This window comes from Diabrotica virgifera, chromosome 9 (assembly GCF_917563875.1).
Source record: "Diabrotica virgifera virgifera chromosome 9, PGI_DIABVI_V3a".
Lineage (NCBI taxonomy): Eukaryota > Metazoa > Arthropoda > Insecta > Coleoptera > Chrysomelidae > Diabrotica > Diabrotica virgifera.
Genome location: NC_065451.1, coordinates 157,742,245 through 157,762,675, shown reverse-complemented (window position 1 = coordinate 157,762,675; position 20,431 = coordinate 157,742,245). Strand labels below are relative to the sequence as shown.

Genomic DNA, 20,431 nt, shown 5'->3' with positions numbered 1-20,431 from the left:
ATGCAGTTTCATAATAGGCAACGATGTATTAATCCAATTAACTTAAATATAAATAATAATGATATTGAACTTGTTTCATCATTAAAGTTCTTAGGACTTCATTTAGATGAATGTCTTAATTGGAGGAAACATTGTGATACGCTGGCCGCAAAGTTAAACTCAGTAACGTTTTTGTTTCGAAATTTAAAACAAGTATTAACGGAGAAACAATTAATAATGCTTTATTGTGCCCAAGCCGAATCTCGTTTGAGATACGGGATTTGTTTTTGGGGATCAAGTTGCCATATCAATGAAGTCTTTTTTGCACAAAAAAGAATAATACGGACTATTGCTGGTATCCCTCATAAAACAAGTTGTAGGCAGTACTTTCAAAATTTCAAAATATTGCCATTGGCCTGTATTTATATTCTGGAGACTTGTATATATATATATATTTAATAACCTCGAAAATTTTAAAACCAATGGGCAAATACATAACATGAATACTAGATATAAAGATACCTTGCGTGCCCAATGTGTAGGGGAAATATATATTGCAGGTCCCCGGGTATAATGGGACAAAGACTCTATAATAGATTACCAGAGCATATAAAATTGTGTAGGAGCCCGACAAGCTTTAAACTAAATTTAAAGGAATTTCTGATGACACACACTTTTTATTCGGTTGAAGAATTTCTTCAATTTTAAATGTATTTTCATTGTTTGTTTGTGTAGTGAAATTGTTTATTTGTTTGTTATATTTACTTAATGTATTACTTTTGACTAATTCTATACAGACTCTGTCTGTCTAAAAGAAAATAAAGTATTTATTTATTTATTTATTTAAAATGGTCAAAAAAAATGTTGGCATGACGTCTCCTACTGTTTAAGTATACGTCCTTGGAAAATTATGCGCAAAATTTTTACCCTGATTCCGTGATTTTCTGAGTGCTGCCTTTAAAAAGTTATATTAATCAAATGCAATCAATACTTTTTCGTTACTCGGCAGGAAGGTTAAACGGTTCTTGTAAGACGGCAGGAGTCCTAGATTTGTAAGAAAACTCGTGAAAAATTCCACGATGTTCTCAGTTATGCCATTTTGCATATGTTTCAAGAATCTTAATATAAGTCTATTTACAAAGAGGCAGGCTGGTTTTATAATTATTTCGTATACAGGGTGGGGCATTAGTGTGACAAAGTCCAATTACTCGTTTGTCGTAAGATACGAAAAAAAGTTATTTAGGTAAAACGTGGGGCAAAGAGAGGATCATAATTTAAAAATATTTTCTAATATACAGGGCTACCCGTATTGACAGGGTGACACAAACTTATATATTTTTTTAATGGAACACCCTGTATATAATTTTAAGATTCCTAAGATAATTTCAAGACAATTTAACACAATTCACATAATCCAAAACATAAATGTTTCCTAAGGGAGCTAGAGCTCTTTGAAGATGGTGCCTTGTAATTAGATTTTTTTATCTCCAGAACGCTTCCATTTCGATAGACAAAAACTGGTCCGCCTTTTTATCTTCCAGAGATAAATCGATTCCATCAATTGCGAATTTCTAGTACCGGTCATAGGAGTCCGTATTGGGTAGGGCAACGGTTATTTTATCGCATTACTTTTTTGTCTTTAACTTTTAAGCATTTTTGACACTATATTATTAAATTGTGAGGTATTCTAGTACTAAACGGTACTCTTGCTTTAAGTCGGTAGGATGCACCGTTTTCTAGAAAAATCAATTTTTGCAGTTAAACATTAGGAGACGTCATGCCAACATTTTTTTCGATCATTTTCAAATAATTATGTTTAATTTATTAAGTTGGCAGGATTTTTAAAGGATTTTTAACTGTAACAACGGGTCAGTATTTTTTTTACTTTTATACCTTGTTTACTATTATGAATTTTGACGTTTACCATTTTCAATGACAGTGACATTAGCGTATTTGCTGTGTTTATTCTATAAAGTTATATTGTTTTATATACACTGCGCGTCAGAGAAAACGGGCACTCCAAAAAATGGGTAATTTTTGATGTCTCGTATCTCCTAAAACTGTTGTCCGATTTAAGTAATTTTTTAATGTGTTATAGCCTTATTCTTTAACAATATCGCTGTAATAATATTGTTGCTAAACAGGTAAATTTTCATTGTATACCGGGTGTACGAATCAAACTGTGTTTTTTTCTCAAAGTTCGCAACACCCTGTGGAATATTCTAGCATTTATAATATACTGAAATTGGAACCCAACTATAGCCTCATGTTTTCTTAATATTCCGTTTTTTGATTCATTCGTATCTGTTGGATAGTACAAAAGTTAGGCACTTTAACAACTAGCCATGTTCTTCATCAGTATAGGGTGTTTCTAAATAAGTGAGGCAAACTTTAAGGAGTAATCCTGAATTCAAAAATAATGACAGTTTGCTTTATAATCGTATGTCTAGTCTACAAATGCTTCGTTTCCGAGATGCGGGATGTTGAATTTTTTCTTACAAACTGACGATTTATTGATTGCTTTACAACCGGTTGAGATATGCAAATGAAATTTGGTGGGTTTTAATACGTAGTTATTGCACATTTTTTGACATACAATTAAGACTTTTATATTCACTATTGGCATGCATACGCCAATGTGTGCATATTCAATATGACCGATCATATTACCTGTATGCGCGCCAATGGTGAATATAAAATTCTTAGTGGCATGTCAAAAAAAATGCTTAATGTTAAAAAGACTAACACTATAATTGAGTTAATTTCAATATTTTATAATATATGCTATAATATTCCACAGGGTGTTCCGAACTTTAAGAAAAAAACACAGTATGATTGTTACACCCGCTATAAAATCAAATTTACCTGTGTAGCAATAATATTACAACGATATTCTTAAATAATAAAGCTATACCATACTAAAAAAATCACTCAAATCGGACAACTGGTTTAGGAAATTCAAGACATCAAACATGTCCCACGTTTCTTTAATTTTGCCGGCGTGTGTATAAAAATGTCATTCTCGATTTAACGACGTTCTACACCTTCGTTGCGGGGTATGCCTCTTAGAGGAAAGGGGGGGGGGGAACTTATATGCAAGCGAAACAGTATTTTCGAAACAGTATTTCCACTTTTATTTAATAATGGTAAGGTAAACAATCCTAATTTTTTAATATGTTATTCCTTACAAAAAAACCTTTAATTTAAGCACAAATAATTAAAAATCGTAAATTTGGGTCAAAAGTTATTAACTTTTTAAGAATTCCCATAAGAGCCCATGTTAAAACTTAACTTTGAACCTTAATAGTAATTAAACGGCACGGTAAAACAATTTTTTAAAAATCAAGTCTTAGTTTTTTGAAGTAAACTATAACATACTAAAATTTCATGCAAATCCTTAATTCTTTGACGAAGGTGTAGAACGTCGTTAATCAACTATTTTTTCTAAACTAAGCATTTCAAACCGGTCAAATCACATGGATCGTATCAATTATATCTAAATAAAGTTAATTTCAAGTGGGAAGCTATTCATTTCTATTAGGATTTTATTGAAGTGGGTTTAACTGTTACATTTCAAAAAGAAAAAAGCAGAGAACGTGTTTATTTTCGTCATAAGTAAGTCATCTCTTATTCAAAAAACTTCTAGCATATAGTCGGTTCGCTCAACTCAGACACAACTGGCTAGTGAATTTAGTCGGTATTTTTTTTTGTTTTTGGCCAATTTTGCCAAAATTGGCAATATTACTAACTATCTAGTAATTTTGTTCTGAAGCTATTTGCTTGTGGCATTTTTATAATGAACTATTTTAAATGGGAAATGAGCCACAATTTTACTAAAAAAATTAATTTATTAACGTTTCGACGCCCAAGTCGGGTGTCGTTGTCAAAATACAAAATAATACTAAACAAAAATGTTGTTGCTTAGTAAAAATTCTTCTAATAATTTATTTAATCTGACTCATTTATATCGGCAATTCAGGTATGTATTATACATTTTAAAGTAGAAGACTTTGATATTGCCAATATTGATGAGTTGCATTCCTAGGACGACTTTACTAAAAGATAGATACATGAAATCAATCCCAACTCAAGAATATCCGTCGCAAAAAAATCATAGCATGTGATCTGTCTTTAAAAAGACAATAAAATGCAACGATGGTAGTAAAATTCACGCGCTAGAGATTCCACAGTAAATCACGAGGGAAAACCAGGAAAAACCTCGTGATAGATAGATAGATAAATTTATTGATGTTTTTGTATCATTTACATGACATAAGACAAGTCACAAACATGGTATACTTATAGTACAATAAGTAGGTTATTAAAAAATACTACACTAAAGTAAACTAAAGTTATCTTATTAAAAACATTAATGGTAACAAACATTTAGTAGAGAACAAGATTACGAGACTGATAAAATATTGTTAAAAGTATAAAAATATCGGAATCAGTTGCTAGCTATTGTTCCAGCCAAAGAACTTTAACCTGGTTTTGAATTTGTTAAAATACAATATTTCTTTTATTGAATTGGTAGCAAATTAAAAAATTGTCCTATAAAAAATACATTGGAGACTTTTTTAGTTGAAATCGGTTGAATTTGTTTAGGTGGATATCACTTTTATTTCTCGTGTGGTAATTATGGACATCACTATTTATTTGAAACTTATTCTTATTAAGAAAAGTGTAGGTTAATAGTTTGAAAAGATAGATGCATGTGCAGGTCATAATATTATTCTTTTTAAATGTATCTCTACAAGATTCGTTGTAATCTAAGTTAAAAATTAGGCGAATGAATCGCTTTTGAAGGACGAATATTCGCCCAATTTCCGTAGCTCTGCCCCACACAATTATATTGCAGCTGATGGCGGAGTATACAAATGCATAGTACAAGTTAAGTATACTTCATCAACACATCATAAACTGTAAACTAAAACTGTAAAATTACTAACCAATTTTGTAAGCAATTCTGCAAAACAAACTAAATGTAAAGCATTAAAGAAAAAAAAAAGGTGAATACAAAAAAAATAAAAAAAATAATAAAAAAAATAAACCAATTAAAAAAAACAAAAAAAAAACAAAACAAAAAAAAAACAAAAAAAAAAAGAAAACAAAAAAAATAAAAACATACACACAAAGAGGGCTAAAACCTCCGCGGCGTTGAACCGGGTTGATGCTCTAGCGCGGAAGAAAAAAAAAATTAAACACCTTACACTTTACTAATGCTACAACAAAACAAATGAATGCATCATACTCAAGTTTGATACTATGAAACAATTTACACAAACTATTTATACAATCTAACATAGTCTGGCTAATTGGTTCTCACCAAAGCCATAAATTCCACAGAAAAAAAAAGTTAAGTAGGTAAGATTAATAAAAATTTGATTTCAAACTATTGAAAGCAAAGTAGTTTTTTACAGAGAGAGTCAATTTGATGATTAAAATTTAATTTGGAATCTAATTCCATTCCAAGGAATTTAGTGTGTTCGACAGTCTCAAATCTGCAATTATTTCATGTTAAGGTTATATAGTCACCTTCCTTAAGTGGAGATGTGAATTGGATAAAAATGGTCTTATTTTCATTGATAAGAAGGTGATTTATTTGACACCAATGAATGAATTCATTCATGGTTATTTGTATTTTCTTATGCAACTCGTCTAAACCATCAGCTACAATTACAATTGTTGTGTCGTCTGCATAAAAACACTGTATAAATATAACTCGTCTAATATAACTCGTCTAAACCATCAGCTACAATTACAATTGTTGTGTCGTCTGTATAAAAACACGTCCATTTGTTATACTTAAAGATAGGTCATTTATGTAGAGGAGAAATAAAAGTGGTCCTAATACTCCACCTTGCGGAGTTCCAATAGGAGTACTAAACTCATCAGACAACTCATCATCAACCTGCACTTTGAGTGTTCTGCCAGACATATATGAGTTAATCCAAGATTGAATTGGACCTCGAATACCCATTGCTTCAAGTTTTATTGATAAGTAGTTATGGTTAATCGTGTCAAATGCACGGGTTAGGTCGAAAAATATGTCCACTAAATAGTTGTTCTGATCAATATTTTCATGGACATATAGTACAAGCTCAATTGAAACAGTTTCGATTGAATAGTTCTGGCGAAAACCATGTTGGGATTGAGTAATTATTTTATTGTGGTCTAAGTATTCAATTAACTGTTTGTACACTACCAATTCAATAATCTTAGAGAAACAGCTAAGTATACATATCATTCTGTAATTCTCGACACATTGTGGATCATCTTTTCTAAATAAAGGAATGGAATACTATCCCGACATCGTAAGTATTTGGGCTTACATTTAGTTTACTCTCAAAACTAATACCAAATTCTGACTTTAATGTATATATGCTATTTTAAATTTTAATAATATTCGATATATTAATGACTTACTAATCGTGGTATTTTCTTTCTATTGACTTCCTCTTTTAGTATGGGTAACCACATCCTACTGCATTCTACCGAGGAATTTGCGACACAATTGTTTTCATTTAGCATAATTAGAGCCGCTTCTTTGATTTTTCTCCTTTTACTATCTGTTTCTTTCAGGACTATACTTTAATCTCTCCACTGAACTCTATGTTCATTATCCCATGCATGTTGACATATCTGAGATCTATCAAATTCTCTATTTTTAATATAAGACTGATGTTCACTTATTCTAACGTCTAATAGTCTTGATGTTTCACCTAAATAAAATTGTTTGCATTCACAAGGTATTTTATAAATACAATTATTTGTTCTTTCTTGTCCATTGTTAGGTTTAGTTTTAGATAGAATATATCTCAATGTGTTTGTTGTTTTGAATGTTGTTGAAATGTTGAATTTATTTCCTATTGTTTTAAATTTCTCGGATAGATATTTAGTAATTATTAACTATTTTTAGTAATTATTTTTTTGCCAAATTTACCAAATTGTCAAAATTACTTACTAAAATCACTAGCCAGTTGTATCTGAGTTTAGCGAACCGACTATATTATGAATTTTGGAGCTTATTTGAAAGGTTTTTTAATGAACTTTAAAAGATGTCTGTTAAGTTTTCCCAAAAAATTGCACCACTTTCGAGTGTTTTGAATTGAGGTTGAAGGTTCTCCATTTTGAGGTTCTTTGAAAATAACCATCCTTTAACACTAGAAAGTCGGAAGGGCCAATTTGGACCCTGTTGAGATTTGAAGTTATTGTAGTTTTTTTATTCGAGGCAATAATAATTTTATATGTTTTACTTTTAATATTATGATACAAAGACTCATTTAACACAAAGAAATATTCTTTATTAAATTTATTAAATGGTTTTTCTAACAAATCTACCATAGAAGTTGGAAGGGGCCAAATTGGCCCTGTGTAAGTTATTATCATTTTCTCGGAAATTCGACGAGCCTTTCTTTCAAATTCCTGTCGGATGGGTAAAGTTATATTTATGTATGTTTGTTGTTTATTTATTATAAATGGTTTTTCTTATACTGGTACTGATACAATTGATGGTGAACACGTTGTTTCGTTGAAATTGGCCAAGGCATTGCAAAAGAAATTAACAAGTCTTGTGGGTACTTTGAATCGCAACAGAAAGGAAGATTTTCTAAGCGTAAAGTGTGAAAATAGAGAATTGTATATTTATATTACCCTTATTTTCTAGATCGACAAAAAATAACACTTACTGAATACCAATGAAAGAGTGATAAAAATGTGATTTTGTTGAGCTCATTACATCAATCAGAGGATGTTGCTGTCTGTGGAAAAAGCTTCCTAAAACAGTATATTTTTATAAACAAACCATATATGGGGTTGGTGTAGAGTGTAGAGGACCAAATGGCGCGTCTTTATACTACGAAAGTTGTTACAAGACAAAGTCTATCTATGCGCATGTTTTATTATACTCTTGACTTTGGAGCAATAAATGCATGGATTATTTATAAAGAAGTAGATGGACGTAGACATAGACTCAGTCTTCGTAAGTTTAATCTTTGGCTGTGTGAAGAATTATGGGCTCCATACCTTGCTTCCCGAAATATGGTACTACACCCAGCAACACCAGTTCTACCCAACAACCAGCACTGTTTCTATCCAAAAACAAAATAATGTCACTAGAAAATATTTTGTAAAGGAAAGCATACTTCCGATCAGTGCCACGGCTGTGACAAGGAAATGGGTGACAAATTTCAAAAACTGCAAACTGTATGTAGTACATTATTTGACGGTTTTTGCTGTAAATTTTAAAGAACCGTTTGGATTGACATAGAATCTGGCATACGCACAGCCAACATGTCAAGGAAAAAAAGTGATATTGTGCCGATGTGTGCTTTTGCCCCAGGGGTGAGTTTCGCCCTTTCTCGGGGGTGAAAAAGATATGTTCAAAATAAGTCCGAAATTCGATAACATGTCTAATTCTAAGCAACTTTTATTCTATACAGTTTTTCTCTAAGTCAATACTTTTCGAGTTATTTGCGAGTGAATATGTTCATTTTTCATCATAACAAACACGTTTTTAGAAAATTTTTCGCAAATAATTTAAAAAGTATTTTATCGAAAAAACTATTGTCAATAAAAGTATAGCTTGTAAAAAAGTGAAAAAAATGGAGTATACATGAAGTCTCTAGACCTAGTAGAAGCATAAAGAAAAATAGGTTCATATTCGCCAAACTTCTAATAAATATATTTCAACGTGAAATACCAAAAAAATGAAGCACTTTTTGGAAAAAACTCATTACAAATTTTTTAAAGAGTTTAAAAAGCTTTATGTCTATTTTTATAAAAAAATATTCTAGCTTCAAATGTGAGCAAGTCAGCAAGTTACGCTCAAAATACAGTTGGTCCGTTTTGATTTGGCATTAAAATCGGGAAAATCGCCCCCTAATTACCAACTTAAATAGAATTAATCGTTACCGCTTCACATGTTGCTTTATTTATGTTGTGTCTATATGATCTGTAAGTTTCATCAATTCAACTTCTTATTTTTGGAAAAAAAAGTGGTTTTAAAATAATTTTTTTTAAATTTATAATCTTGAAAAAAATGTTCTTTTTCAAAATAACTTAAAAATTATTAGTAATACCAAAAATCTCAAGAAGTAATAAAATGTATGTTTTTCTTTTCTGAATATCTTGGACTTTTTGTTTTCCTTTTAGACAAAAATCGGTTATGCTATGACTGTTCAAAGTTTGCATACACTCGGGATTGGTGACTCGTTCAAGCCATTTTAACCACAGCCTTTTCGAAAATAATCACTTTGAACCTCCGATGCTTACAGATCGTATAAAGAATAAATAAGCAAAGTAACTTGTTAAGCGGTAACAATTAATTTTATTTGATATGCTAATTAGGGGGTGCTTTTCGCGATTCTTTTTACCAAAAAATAAAAGGTACCAACAATATTTTGAGCATAACTCACTTACTTTAAGGTTAGAAGTTTTTTTTAAAATAAAAATAAACTTTTTTTAAACACTTTAAAAAAGTTGAAATGAGTGTTCCCCGAAAAGTGTTCCATTTTTTGGTAATTTCTCGATGAAATATTCGATTTGGAATTTGATGAATAAGAACCTACTTTTCATTAGCTACAACTTTGCTTGTACTGGGTCTACAGACTTAATATATGCAAAATTTAGTTCATTTTTTTATAACCTATATTTTTATTAAGAATATTTTTTTCGACAAAATACTTACTTTTTGATTTATTTGCGAAAAACCGTCTAAAAACGTGGATATTTTGTGTAAAAATTAACAAATTCACTCGCAAATAACTCGAAAAGTATTGACTTGGTGAAAAAACTCTATAGAAAAAAAGTTGCTTAAAATTAGTCAGTTTATCGAATTCCGAACTTATTTTAGACATATATTTTTTCACTCCCGATAAGGGGTGAGACTCACCCCCAGGGCAAAAGCACACATCCTCACAATATCACTTTTTTTCTTTGACTTATTAGCTATGTGTATGCCAAATTTCATGTTAATACAAGCGGTTCTTTAAAATTTAGAGGTTTTGCAATATTTTACCGCTAAAGAACGCACTAATGGTGTTCCAAAGGTTTTTGATAGTCAGTGAACGTGTTAAACAATAAAACTAAAAAATCGAATCAGATTCTATTGTCTAGAGTTGATATAATTTCTTCAAACTGAATTTTTATTGATTTAAGAACTTAGGGCCAAAATGATCCCTTCAGGCTTTCTAGGTAGGTATGCTAACCCAGACTTTCTAGTGTTAAAGAGAAATAACTCAGTCGTTATTGGGTTTACATAGGTCTCTCTGACGCAAATCTCTTTGTTTTTTTATTAGCCACCATTTTGTTTTTAATGATTTTTTCTATAAAATTAATTTTTTTAAGTTACTTATGAAAAACGGTTATAAAATGCGAGTTTTTTCAATGAAAAATGCATAGTTTCAATCGCTTATAAGTTGGAAAGTATCAATTTTGTAAAAAATTTTATATAGCAAAATTAACTCAGAATTGGTCACTCTATCGATTTACATAGTTATTTTGATTGAAAAATTTTCATCCCCTAGATGGGGTTATTTTCACTCCCAGGGCAAAAGCCCGCTTCGGCATGGGGTAAATTTTAAAGAAGAGGTCAACCAAGCTTTAACTCAAATTTTCATTAAAATCGGTGTTGATTCTCAAAATTCCACGATTTTACAGTTTTTTACAGCTGATGAGTGGTCTACATACCATATTTTTTATTTATTTATTTATTTATTGCTAATTTACAATCTACTTCAATACAGTAATAAGTAAATATGATGAATGTTCTTGGCTTGTGGCAGGTGTCGTCCATTGATGACTCTCTGGAATTTACCTAGCGGCTAGGTCTTCTGGCCAAAGTCTTTTCAGATGTCTGTCAACCAGTGGGAGGTTGAATAATTCGTCTATGAGATGGTTTGGATGGTCTGCGCTGCGATTCATGTATCTTCTGGAGTGGTCAGCAATCACATCATTAATGAAGGGGATATTGAGGTCTGCATGAAGGGTTTGGTTTGACACATACCATGGGGCTTTCGCTAACATACGAATAGTTTTTGACTGGAATGTCTGTAGTATTTTGGTATTGGATGGTTTGCTACAGCCCCACAGCTCGATTCCGTATGTCCACACTGGTTTGAGTATTGTTTTATAGATGGTCAGTTTGTTTTCTAATGAAAGTTGCGATCTTCTGTTGATTAGCCAGCTCATATTTTTAACTTTCAGTTCAAGGTGTCGTCGTTTGGCTGCAATATGTGATTTCCAAGTAAGTTTTTCGTCTAGATGAAGGCCCAGGTACTTTACATCTGTTTTTATTGGTATTGGTGAATTATTTAGGTGTAGTTGTGGACATCTAATTCTTCGATTTGTGAAATTTACTTGACAAGACTTGTTTGTGTTGACGTTTATTTTCCAGCATTTAAGCCAGTCTTCTAGTTCACTGAGATGATTTTGCAATTTGTTAAATGCTAATATTTCGTTGATGTCTGATGATAGTATACCAGTGTCATCCGCAAATGTTGCCATTAGTGTATTTTCGCTAATAGGAATATCAGCAGTGAAGATTTGGTAAAGGAATGGGCCAAGTACACTGCCTTGAGGTACTCCGGATTTTATTTGGTGGTAGTTGGATAGAGTACCTTTGTATTTAACTTGGAAGTATCTGTCGGACAAGTATGATTTAAGGAGGAGATAGATTTGGTCAGTTAGCTGAGTTTTTATTTTAAAGAGAAGACCCTCGTGCCACACTCTATTAAATGCTTGCTGTATATCGAGGAATGCTGATAGACAGATTTGTTTCCCTTCTAGGCTCTCTTTTATTTTGTTGACTAATCTAGGGCACTGTTGTATGGTTGAGTGATTTGAGCGAAAACCAAACTGATGATCTGGGATAAGGTTTTCTATAGGTATTATTGTTTCTATTCTGTTAAGGATTAACCTTTCAAAGACTTTTGATAAAGTCGGAAGGATACTAATTGGTCTGTACGAACTGGCTTCAGTTAGAGGTTTACCAGGTTTAGGTATCATTATAATTTGTGCCATACCATACACAACTTTTTTTACTAACCCGTTTAAAATTTCCCAAACTAATTTATTTGCTCTTATTCGGCCCGGCTTAATGTGTAGTAACTGTGATGGTGGTGAATCTAATAAAGACCATAAAGAAAATGACACAGCAGCAACTACAGAGCTCAAGGTTGACAAGGAAAAAGCAAATGATTCAGACAAGTTGGTCAATCTTACAATAGATATGCAACAAACAATGCTGCTATATTAACAACGTCAAATGCATTTTACCTTGTGGCAAATTAGTATGGGATTCAAATATAGGTCGACCTGTAACCATCTGCTTTCAGGATGAAATGTTTTTTTAATTAAATTTCATACATAGACAAATATTTCTAGCATGGATTTCCTATCAAAATCATGTCCAGGGTTAAAATCCATATTTCAATCATATTTTTTTTAAGTATGGTAGAATTATTTTATTTTTAAATTAAATAGACATATTCAGTACAATTCATAAATTGTTCAAGAAAAAATATGTATGAAATTTAATACACAAAATGTTTCATCCGGAAAGCAGGTGGGTACACCCTGACCTATATTAGGATCTTAGACTAAATGTGGTTTTACAATTTTAGGGTGCAGATTAATAAAAAAGGCTTAGACAAAGCAAATTTTTGTACCTGGGCTGAAGATCTCGAAATCAAAAGAAGTGTAGAAATATGCAGTTCTCTACTCAGATATATTGAAGTTGACAAAAGCATCACCAAAAAGGGTTATCTGATCATCTGGCCCTATTCATGAGCCGTCCAGAACAAGAACTTCCACATGATTTATTTTTACCAGTATCTTATTTTGAAAGGATACTCTTCTGTTGCATTGACCACAAATGTTCTGAGGTTGGCCATACATACTTAGACTGTGACAGAGATTATGGAACAATAGAGGTTTTATGAAAAAACCACACAGTATACCTTCGGTATACTGCGAAAACCAGATAAATGTAGAAATACTGAAATCGAGAAAAAACGTTTTTAAAGCTTAGTGCTTTATTTTGAATTAAGCGGAGCAGTTGTGTTTGATATTCGATATGATAGTGAAAGATGCATATATCAGAAATAATGTTCTATTATTAGTTTGAAAAAATTAAGAGACCTAGGGCCGGTTGTTCGAACGCTAATCAAAAATGATCATTATCAAATATTTAATTACTGTCACCAACTGTCAATGTCAACTTTGTTTGGGTTGCTGAAAACATAATTATGGATTACAATTATGAAATTAGTTAATCAATTATGTTAATAATTGTTATGTTAATTGATTAACTAATCTCATAATTATAATCAATTGTTTTCAGCAACAAAATCAAAGTTGACATTGACAGTTGGTGACAGTAATTAAATATTTGATAGTGATCATTGTTGATTAGTGTTCGAACAACCGGCCCTTAGCTGATTAAACCTAAATTTAAGATCAAGGTGCGATCACTTATCTGGTTTTACCTGTAAATCAAAATAAATCACACTGTATTAAAGACACTTATTAACCTTTTTACTGAATATGGTAGATATACAGGGTGTTTGGTAAAGAATGGGCCATAGCTTAACCTTAGATTCCTGAGGTTAAAATAGGTTGATTTAAGCTAACTTACCTTAGTACAAAAGTTGACAATAACCGAAATACAGAGTGTCAAAGTTACACTTTTATTTTATTTATTTTTGAATATTTCCTGACAGGCTTGGGACAACAACACGAAATTTAGTAAGTGGTGCTGGTATTGTACAATCTACTAAATTATGTTAAACAAACGTTTCTGGCTACTACCAGAGGAGTACGATGGGGGAATGTGAATGGTTAACCCTTCCCAAATTCTACGCCACTGGGAGAATTGCTATTTTAGTGAAATTTTTTGATTCTTCAATACTTCCTGCGCCAAAAACATTTTCTTCATTCGTAACTATAAAGCCATTAGTTTTTGAGATATTTGAAGCTAAAATGAAGGAGCATTATACATTAATCAAAATAAGTGTGCCTTTTCATTTTTAACTTCAAATATCTTGAAAACTGATGACTTTATCTTTACAAATGAAGAGTATATTATTTGCATAGAAAGTATTGGAGAATCAAAAAATTTCACTAAAATAGCAATTCCGCCAGTGGCGTAGAATTTGGGAAGGGTCAACCATTCATGTTCCCCAGCCGTACGCCTCTGGTAGTAGCCAGAAACGTTTAACATAATTTAGTAGACTGTACAATACCAGCATCATTTACCAAATTTCGTGTTGTGGTCCCATGTCTGTCAGGAAATATTCAAAAATAAATAAAATAAAAGTTTAACTTTGACACCCTGTACTTCGGTTATTGTCAACTTTTGTACTAAGGTAAGTCAGCTTAAATCGACCTGTTTTAACCTCAGGAATATAAGGTTAAACTATGGCCCATTCTTTACCAAACACCCTGTACAGAAGTAGAAATATATTGTTGGCCGGCAAATGTATATGAGCTCTTAGTTGGTTTTACATGCAACAGAACTTTGATTTTATGGAAAGCGATATATTGTTTTATTTGGAAATGAAAAGTTGGTTAGATGTAACTTATTTGGTTATTACACAAATTATCTGCTGCATTGTAAGTTGTATCCTTTATTTAGTTTTACCTGTATATAGAGCGTAAAAAGCTACGAATTTTGGTATACTTAACCCAATATTTTAAAATTTGTCATTTATCTGTTTTTCACAGAATATCAACAATATGTACCAGGAAAAAATTTCAAAGGCTAGCCGAAAAAATCAAGTTTAGATATGACTCAACACTTCAGAAGGATTGATGATGTACTGCAAAAACTTCATCTTATTAATAGAAAAAAGGATGAAATAAATCTAGCACCTTCAAGGAATTAGTTTTCATGTTATTGTAATCAGTTGTATTTACTTACTTTCTTCATCTGTTGTTTGCTTGTCTTCAAAGGGTGTAAATTTATATTCACCTTGTTCTACTTCAGTTTTTACCGGAAACTCATTTGAGTCTAAATAACCAAATGCGTGGTCATATGCGGGTTCTCTCTTGGGTTCTTCTGCAATTTCAATTTTGAAAGCATCCAAGGGACCAACACAGGTGTCTTCATTTTCTACTTTTATTTTAAAAGTTTTCTCACTAGCTTCTTGATTTATTTCCATATTTGATCCAAAATTCATTGTTTTTATAAATTATAAATAAAAATAAATGGCACAATCACTAATCAGTCCAAACAAACACGAACAACGTTGGCATTGCACGTCATGTCATACGTCATACCAGGTGAAGTCACATCATACCAACACAAAAAGTTGTAGGTCAGGTTCCTTGTAGATTAAGCGGACTTTACATCAATGCTATGCAAGTCCGTCTCGCATGGCACATCTGGTAATACTATATATTATTTATCTATGGGCACATCTCTTGCCTAGCCAGCCTTTTTATACATCGGAGCTATTTCTGTGCAATTTTAGATACGACTTTTATTGTTGCCAACAGAATAAATATTTCAATATTTGAGGTTATTTTATTGTATATAAATACCATAGATATATAATACTCTAGATTGCGCCCTGCGATCTTAAAATGGGTGACGGTTGCGACAGAGATAAATGAGCCTATTTGGTCGGTAGTCTCTTTTTAATTTAAGGGGAATATCGACGACGTGACTATCCCACTTTATCGAGTAATATGTGTTGACAGTTGGAGCGGGTGGTGACGAGAAATGGTCTTTGGTCTTCGGACGTGGATAATCGTGGTTCGAATCCCATACCAACTTTACCTTTTTTATTTTTATTTAATGAATATTGCGTTTATTAGATATTTTTACTTCTGAAAAATGGACCTAAGTAAATCTAGCAGATAATAAATGTAGTACCTATGTATAGTAAGTTAATATTGGAATACATAATTTGTGAACTGCATAGTAAAATAAAAGTCATTCGTTATTAATAGAAATTCGTCCTTATTCGAATGATGTGAATAATATTTGTTTTGCTTCTACTTTTTTAAAAAATTGTAACAATAGTTTCATAAATAAAAATAATGTCTAATTACTTATAATTGAATCGGTCATTTTTTCAAAAACAGCAAAGTCCACAATTTTGAGAAACTAACTTTTTGAGAGGAATAGACTTCTTTAAGATAAACGTTGTGTGCAAAACGACACCAGTCCAGTAAAAACATTAGGAACAAAACTACAATATAACTCTGAATTTTGATGTCATCCATTTCATCCATCTTTCGACTATATAGTTTTCTTTGCTCTTCTGTAAAATTAGGAATATGTGACTCGTGTTATTTTTGAAATGACCGATTCAATTAATAAATCGATGGTACATTATGTTGATATTAATTATTGGTAATTTTTTACGAATATTTTTAATTACTTTATAGTATTCTACCATTAACTTATTAAAAAAAATAACATTGGCTTTTATATTTTTAAAAATCTATAGGTACCTACACAGTTTTTCTTATTTGTTATATATTTCTTTGCATAGATTTATTTTAGAGATGTAATAATATCCAATAAACGCAATATTGATTAAATTAAAAATAAAAAAGTAAAGATTGGTATGGGATTCGAACCAGGATTATCCACGTCCGAAGACAAACGACCAGTTCTCGTCGCCATCCGCTCGAACTGTCAAACCATCTAAAATACTCGACGACAGAGTAGGATAGTGACGTCGTCGATACTCCCCTTGAATTAGAAAGAGACTACCGACCAAATAGGCTCATTTATCTCTGTCGCAACCGTCACCCATTTTAAGATCGTAAGGCGCAATCTAGAGTATTATAAATCTATGATAAATACTGATGTAAACTTAAATAAACAATATAATTATTATACTATTTATAAAAATACAAAGGTAAAGGATGTCAACAGAAGTAAAGAAAACATTGTTGTTACTAAATGTTGCTGTTGTAGCAACAATGATGACAAATAAAAAGAACAGAAAACCTCGAAAATACTGTGTCAAACCTTGGTTGAATGCAGGACTGAGAAATTTGAGGTTGACCCAAGAGTTCTTGGATGCCAGCGACCTGTAAACTTTTAAAAACTTTCTTAGAATGGACGAGTGCACTTTCCTTAAGCTCCTGGAAAAGATTAATCCACTTAATTCAGAAAAAAGATAAAGTAAAGATAAGGTTATGTTTTTCTTTTACTGTCTGTAACTGTAATAAATTTTGTTAGGTTGGCAACATGAATTTTGACAACAACTTGCACCAAAATAGCATGAAAAATAGAACATGTTTTAATTTTTCGTCTAGCACAGGAATTGCATGGAAATAGCGCGTGGGCATGCGCAGTGGCGTGATCTGTCTTGCATGGCTCTTGCCTAGCATGAAAATAGCATAATGTAAAACTGTCATTTAGCCACGTAGACTTGGCCGCACAAGCCCTCTGTCTGGTGAACGCAATCAGTAATTTCGACTCGAAATAATAGGTCTGTTCCTTTGTTTTTTTCACACTTTTGAATGTAATAATGGGGCTAGTACACGTTGGGCCAATCAGTTGGGCCAACGTGTACAGGACCACTTGGCATGAGTTTGCGATTGGCGGTCAGCGTTGGTCTACAAACCGAATCTTGTCGGTATTTGGTGCACAAATCAAAGGATTTTTGGGACTTGCGCGATCTGCCAAACAGCTGTTTGGTTATGAACACTGAACACGTTGTTGTCGTCGAGTTTAAAATATTTGTTTTCTCTTCTCACATAGGGCTTTTCATTCACAGTCATTTGTTTCGAGCTTCTGTCATATGTTGTATAATCCGTGTATATTAATATTATACACGGATTATACATTTGACAGAAGCTCGAAAAAAATGACAATCGATGAAAAGCCCTATTTATGTTGGGTCGACTACCAAGCAAGTTATCAGTCATTAAACAATTATCATTTAATCAATACTCTTAAGGCTGTATGACACTATGCATTTTCTTGTATCATTTCTAATATCGTTTCTTGTATACATTTTCTTGTATCATTTCTTGTACATACATTTGTGCCCTGTATGACACTATGCGAGTTCTTGTATCGAAAATTGTATGAAATTCGGCACGTGATTGGTCGAAATTTTGTTTGTCACGTTATGGTAGTACTGCATCTACAGACACAGCTGATTTTAAATATTTTATAAAATTTATAAACTTTTATATAATTAACATTTTAATGCTAACCAGAATTTTACGTTGACTGAGGTTGATTATTTGTGTTTTTATTTTGTTTTGATATTTGTGCTAAAATATTTGCATTAGAATTATCTTCAGTTTGATCCAAATTAGGAACTATTGTATTTTCGTCTATTAAAACATTATGCACCATGAAACCTAAATTTATAGTTTGAACTTTACTAGGAGCTAAATATATTGTTATTAGTAGAACAGTAGTCCATACCAAACGGTATATTAAGTATCAATAAAAGATTTATAAATAATACCTACAAAAACACAAATAAATTCATCAATACATTATCCCATTTTCATTTCAGCCGCCATTATGAGTAAGTAATTATGACATTTTAGATGTTTTACCAGCAGGTTTTACGTTTTTGCTCTTTGCGCAGAAATTGGCGCAGTTCTTGTACAATCATCTGTGCCTGACACAAATTCTTGTATCGTTTCTTGTATCTGTGTATGACACTATGCATTTTTTTTTGACATATCAGAAACGATATTAGAAATGATACAAGAAAATGTATAGTGTCATACAGCCTTTAAAATCGTACACATTACATACTATTTTGTGTTCCTAGTATAAGGCCTTTACCATTATTTGTCTAATTGTATTGATAATTTCATACCACTAATACAACACCTATTGGTATTGTTGACTGCATAACTTCCTGTAACGTAAACATTTTATTTCCCTATTTGAATACTTAATTAATGCATTATTTCAAGGAAAAATTTTTCATATTTTGCGAACATGTTTTATTTTTAATATTTGTAAATTTGATACTGTTTTTTATCTTAAAACATTCAAAATAATCTTTAACGTTGTGGCTGAAGTAATGTTACAACTAGGTTACATTGACAGTTCTTAATGTCATTTTGGGTTGCTCTTGAATTCAGTTGTCAGTTGGCCATTGAAATTCAATATGTGAGGTTTTCTCCAAAAAAGTTCCAACCACGTGGGGAGAGTCCTGTGTTGCCCTGGTTAACATCCAGGTTTATCTATAACATCCGATGAATTTTATATAAATATGTAAAATAACTTTATGATTTACATTTAAAGGGTTCTTACCCTATACATTTTGGTGGCTCAGGCATGCAAATTTTGTAAGTATGGCCTCTTGTTCTTGAAAACCTCTGTCAATTTTAACTTTTATCTCATTTAATTAGGTTATACTTAATTTTAGGGCTTTTAAACACTGATGATGGATTCCTTAATCCGAAAACGTTTTGTATCGTGACTCTTATTTAGGGTATTTTAATATATACCTTTTACAAAAAACTTGGTATTTTTGTGATTTATGGTACACAGCCAGCTACAGGAAGTTTATTTTCCTCGTGGATAATAGAATTATTTATATTATAAATACTAAAACATTTATATAAATATATGTATGTATTTTGGAGAATGGCGAAAATGTGAAAAGTGGGATATCGAATCCATAAATAGCTCGAGAGGATTTTTGGAGTTTTTTAACTTTGCTTTTTTCAGAAATATTTACATTCTCAGATAATTTATTTAATGTATCGCATTGCAAGATAAACGAGACTAGTTTCTGTGTAAAAAAAAATTAGCTAATTTAAAGATGTTATTAACAAAAAGAGAGAGATGACTTTGAAAAATGTTGGAATAATATGATGGCAAGAAGTTTTGAGCCTAAAAGGAAACGCATACGCACTGATAATGTTAGAGATGTCCAATAGTGCTACCGCCGACTATTATAGTCTATAATACTATCAGATATAACCGTCGGTCTTGACGGTCCAGTTAGCTGAGGCCCAGTCGATCGACAAGTTTAGTGGATTTGCCACAAACCATACATACTCATAGACGTTTCACGACCATGTTAATCTTTCGGATCGAATTAACGCCATCTCTTGATTGGAATGGGAACTAAATTGACAAATTTTAGTTATGTAGCAATTTCAAATTATAAATTTTGCGGGATTTTTGATGAAATTTCGCAGGAAATTAAAACAACAGAAGGACAATTCAATGTTTTATTCAATGTTTTACTGAAAACTTCAAATGTTCCAATTTGTTTTCAAAATGCTATAAACACTACTGCCATGTGTCACGTGAAAGCACTGATGTGTAATATTGAGTTGAATGCAAATTTTTGAAAGAATCTTGTAGGATGATTGTTTAGATAAATACCTTATAATCGTTTACAAACTTCCAAAGGCCAAATATATAGGCTCGAAATGTTGATGACACACTTGTCTATTGGAATAAACTGTTTCAGGATCTATTATATTGTTTTTTAAATGT

At 31.7% G+C, this 20,431-nt stretch overlaps 1 protein-coding gene across 3 annotated transcripts in view; it reads right to left on the bottom strand.

Annotated features, from left to right (window-relative positions):
• The window catches only part of LOC126891745 (zinc finger protein 271-like), a 93,322-nt gene that overhangs the window by 40,684 nt on the left and 32,207 nt on the right, over positions 1 to 20,431 (bottom strand). Inside the window, exon 1 of one of the 3 annotated variants that reach the window (XM_050661023.1) lies at positions 14,900 to 15,383. The exons of the other annotated variants lie outside the window; for them this stretch is intronic. Coding sequence (XP_050516980.1) covers positions 14,900 to 15,158 — 259 coding nt within the window. The 5' untranslated portion in view covers positions 15,159 to 15,383. Of the gene's footprint in view, positions 1 to 14,899; positions 15,384 to 20,431 lie in introns of those variants that run through there. 3 annotated transcript variants of the gene reach the window in all.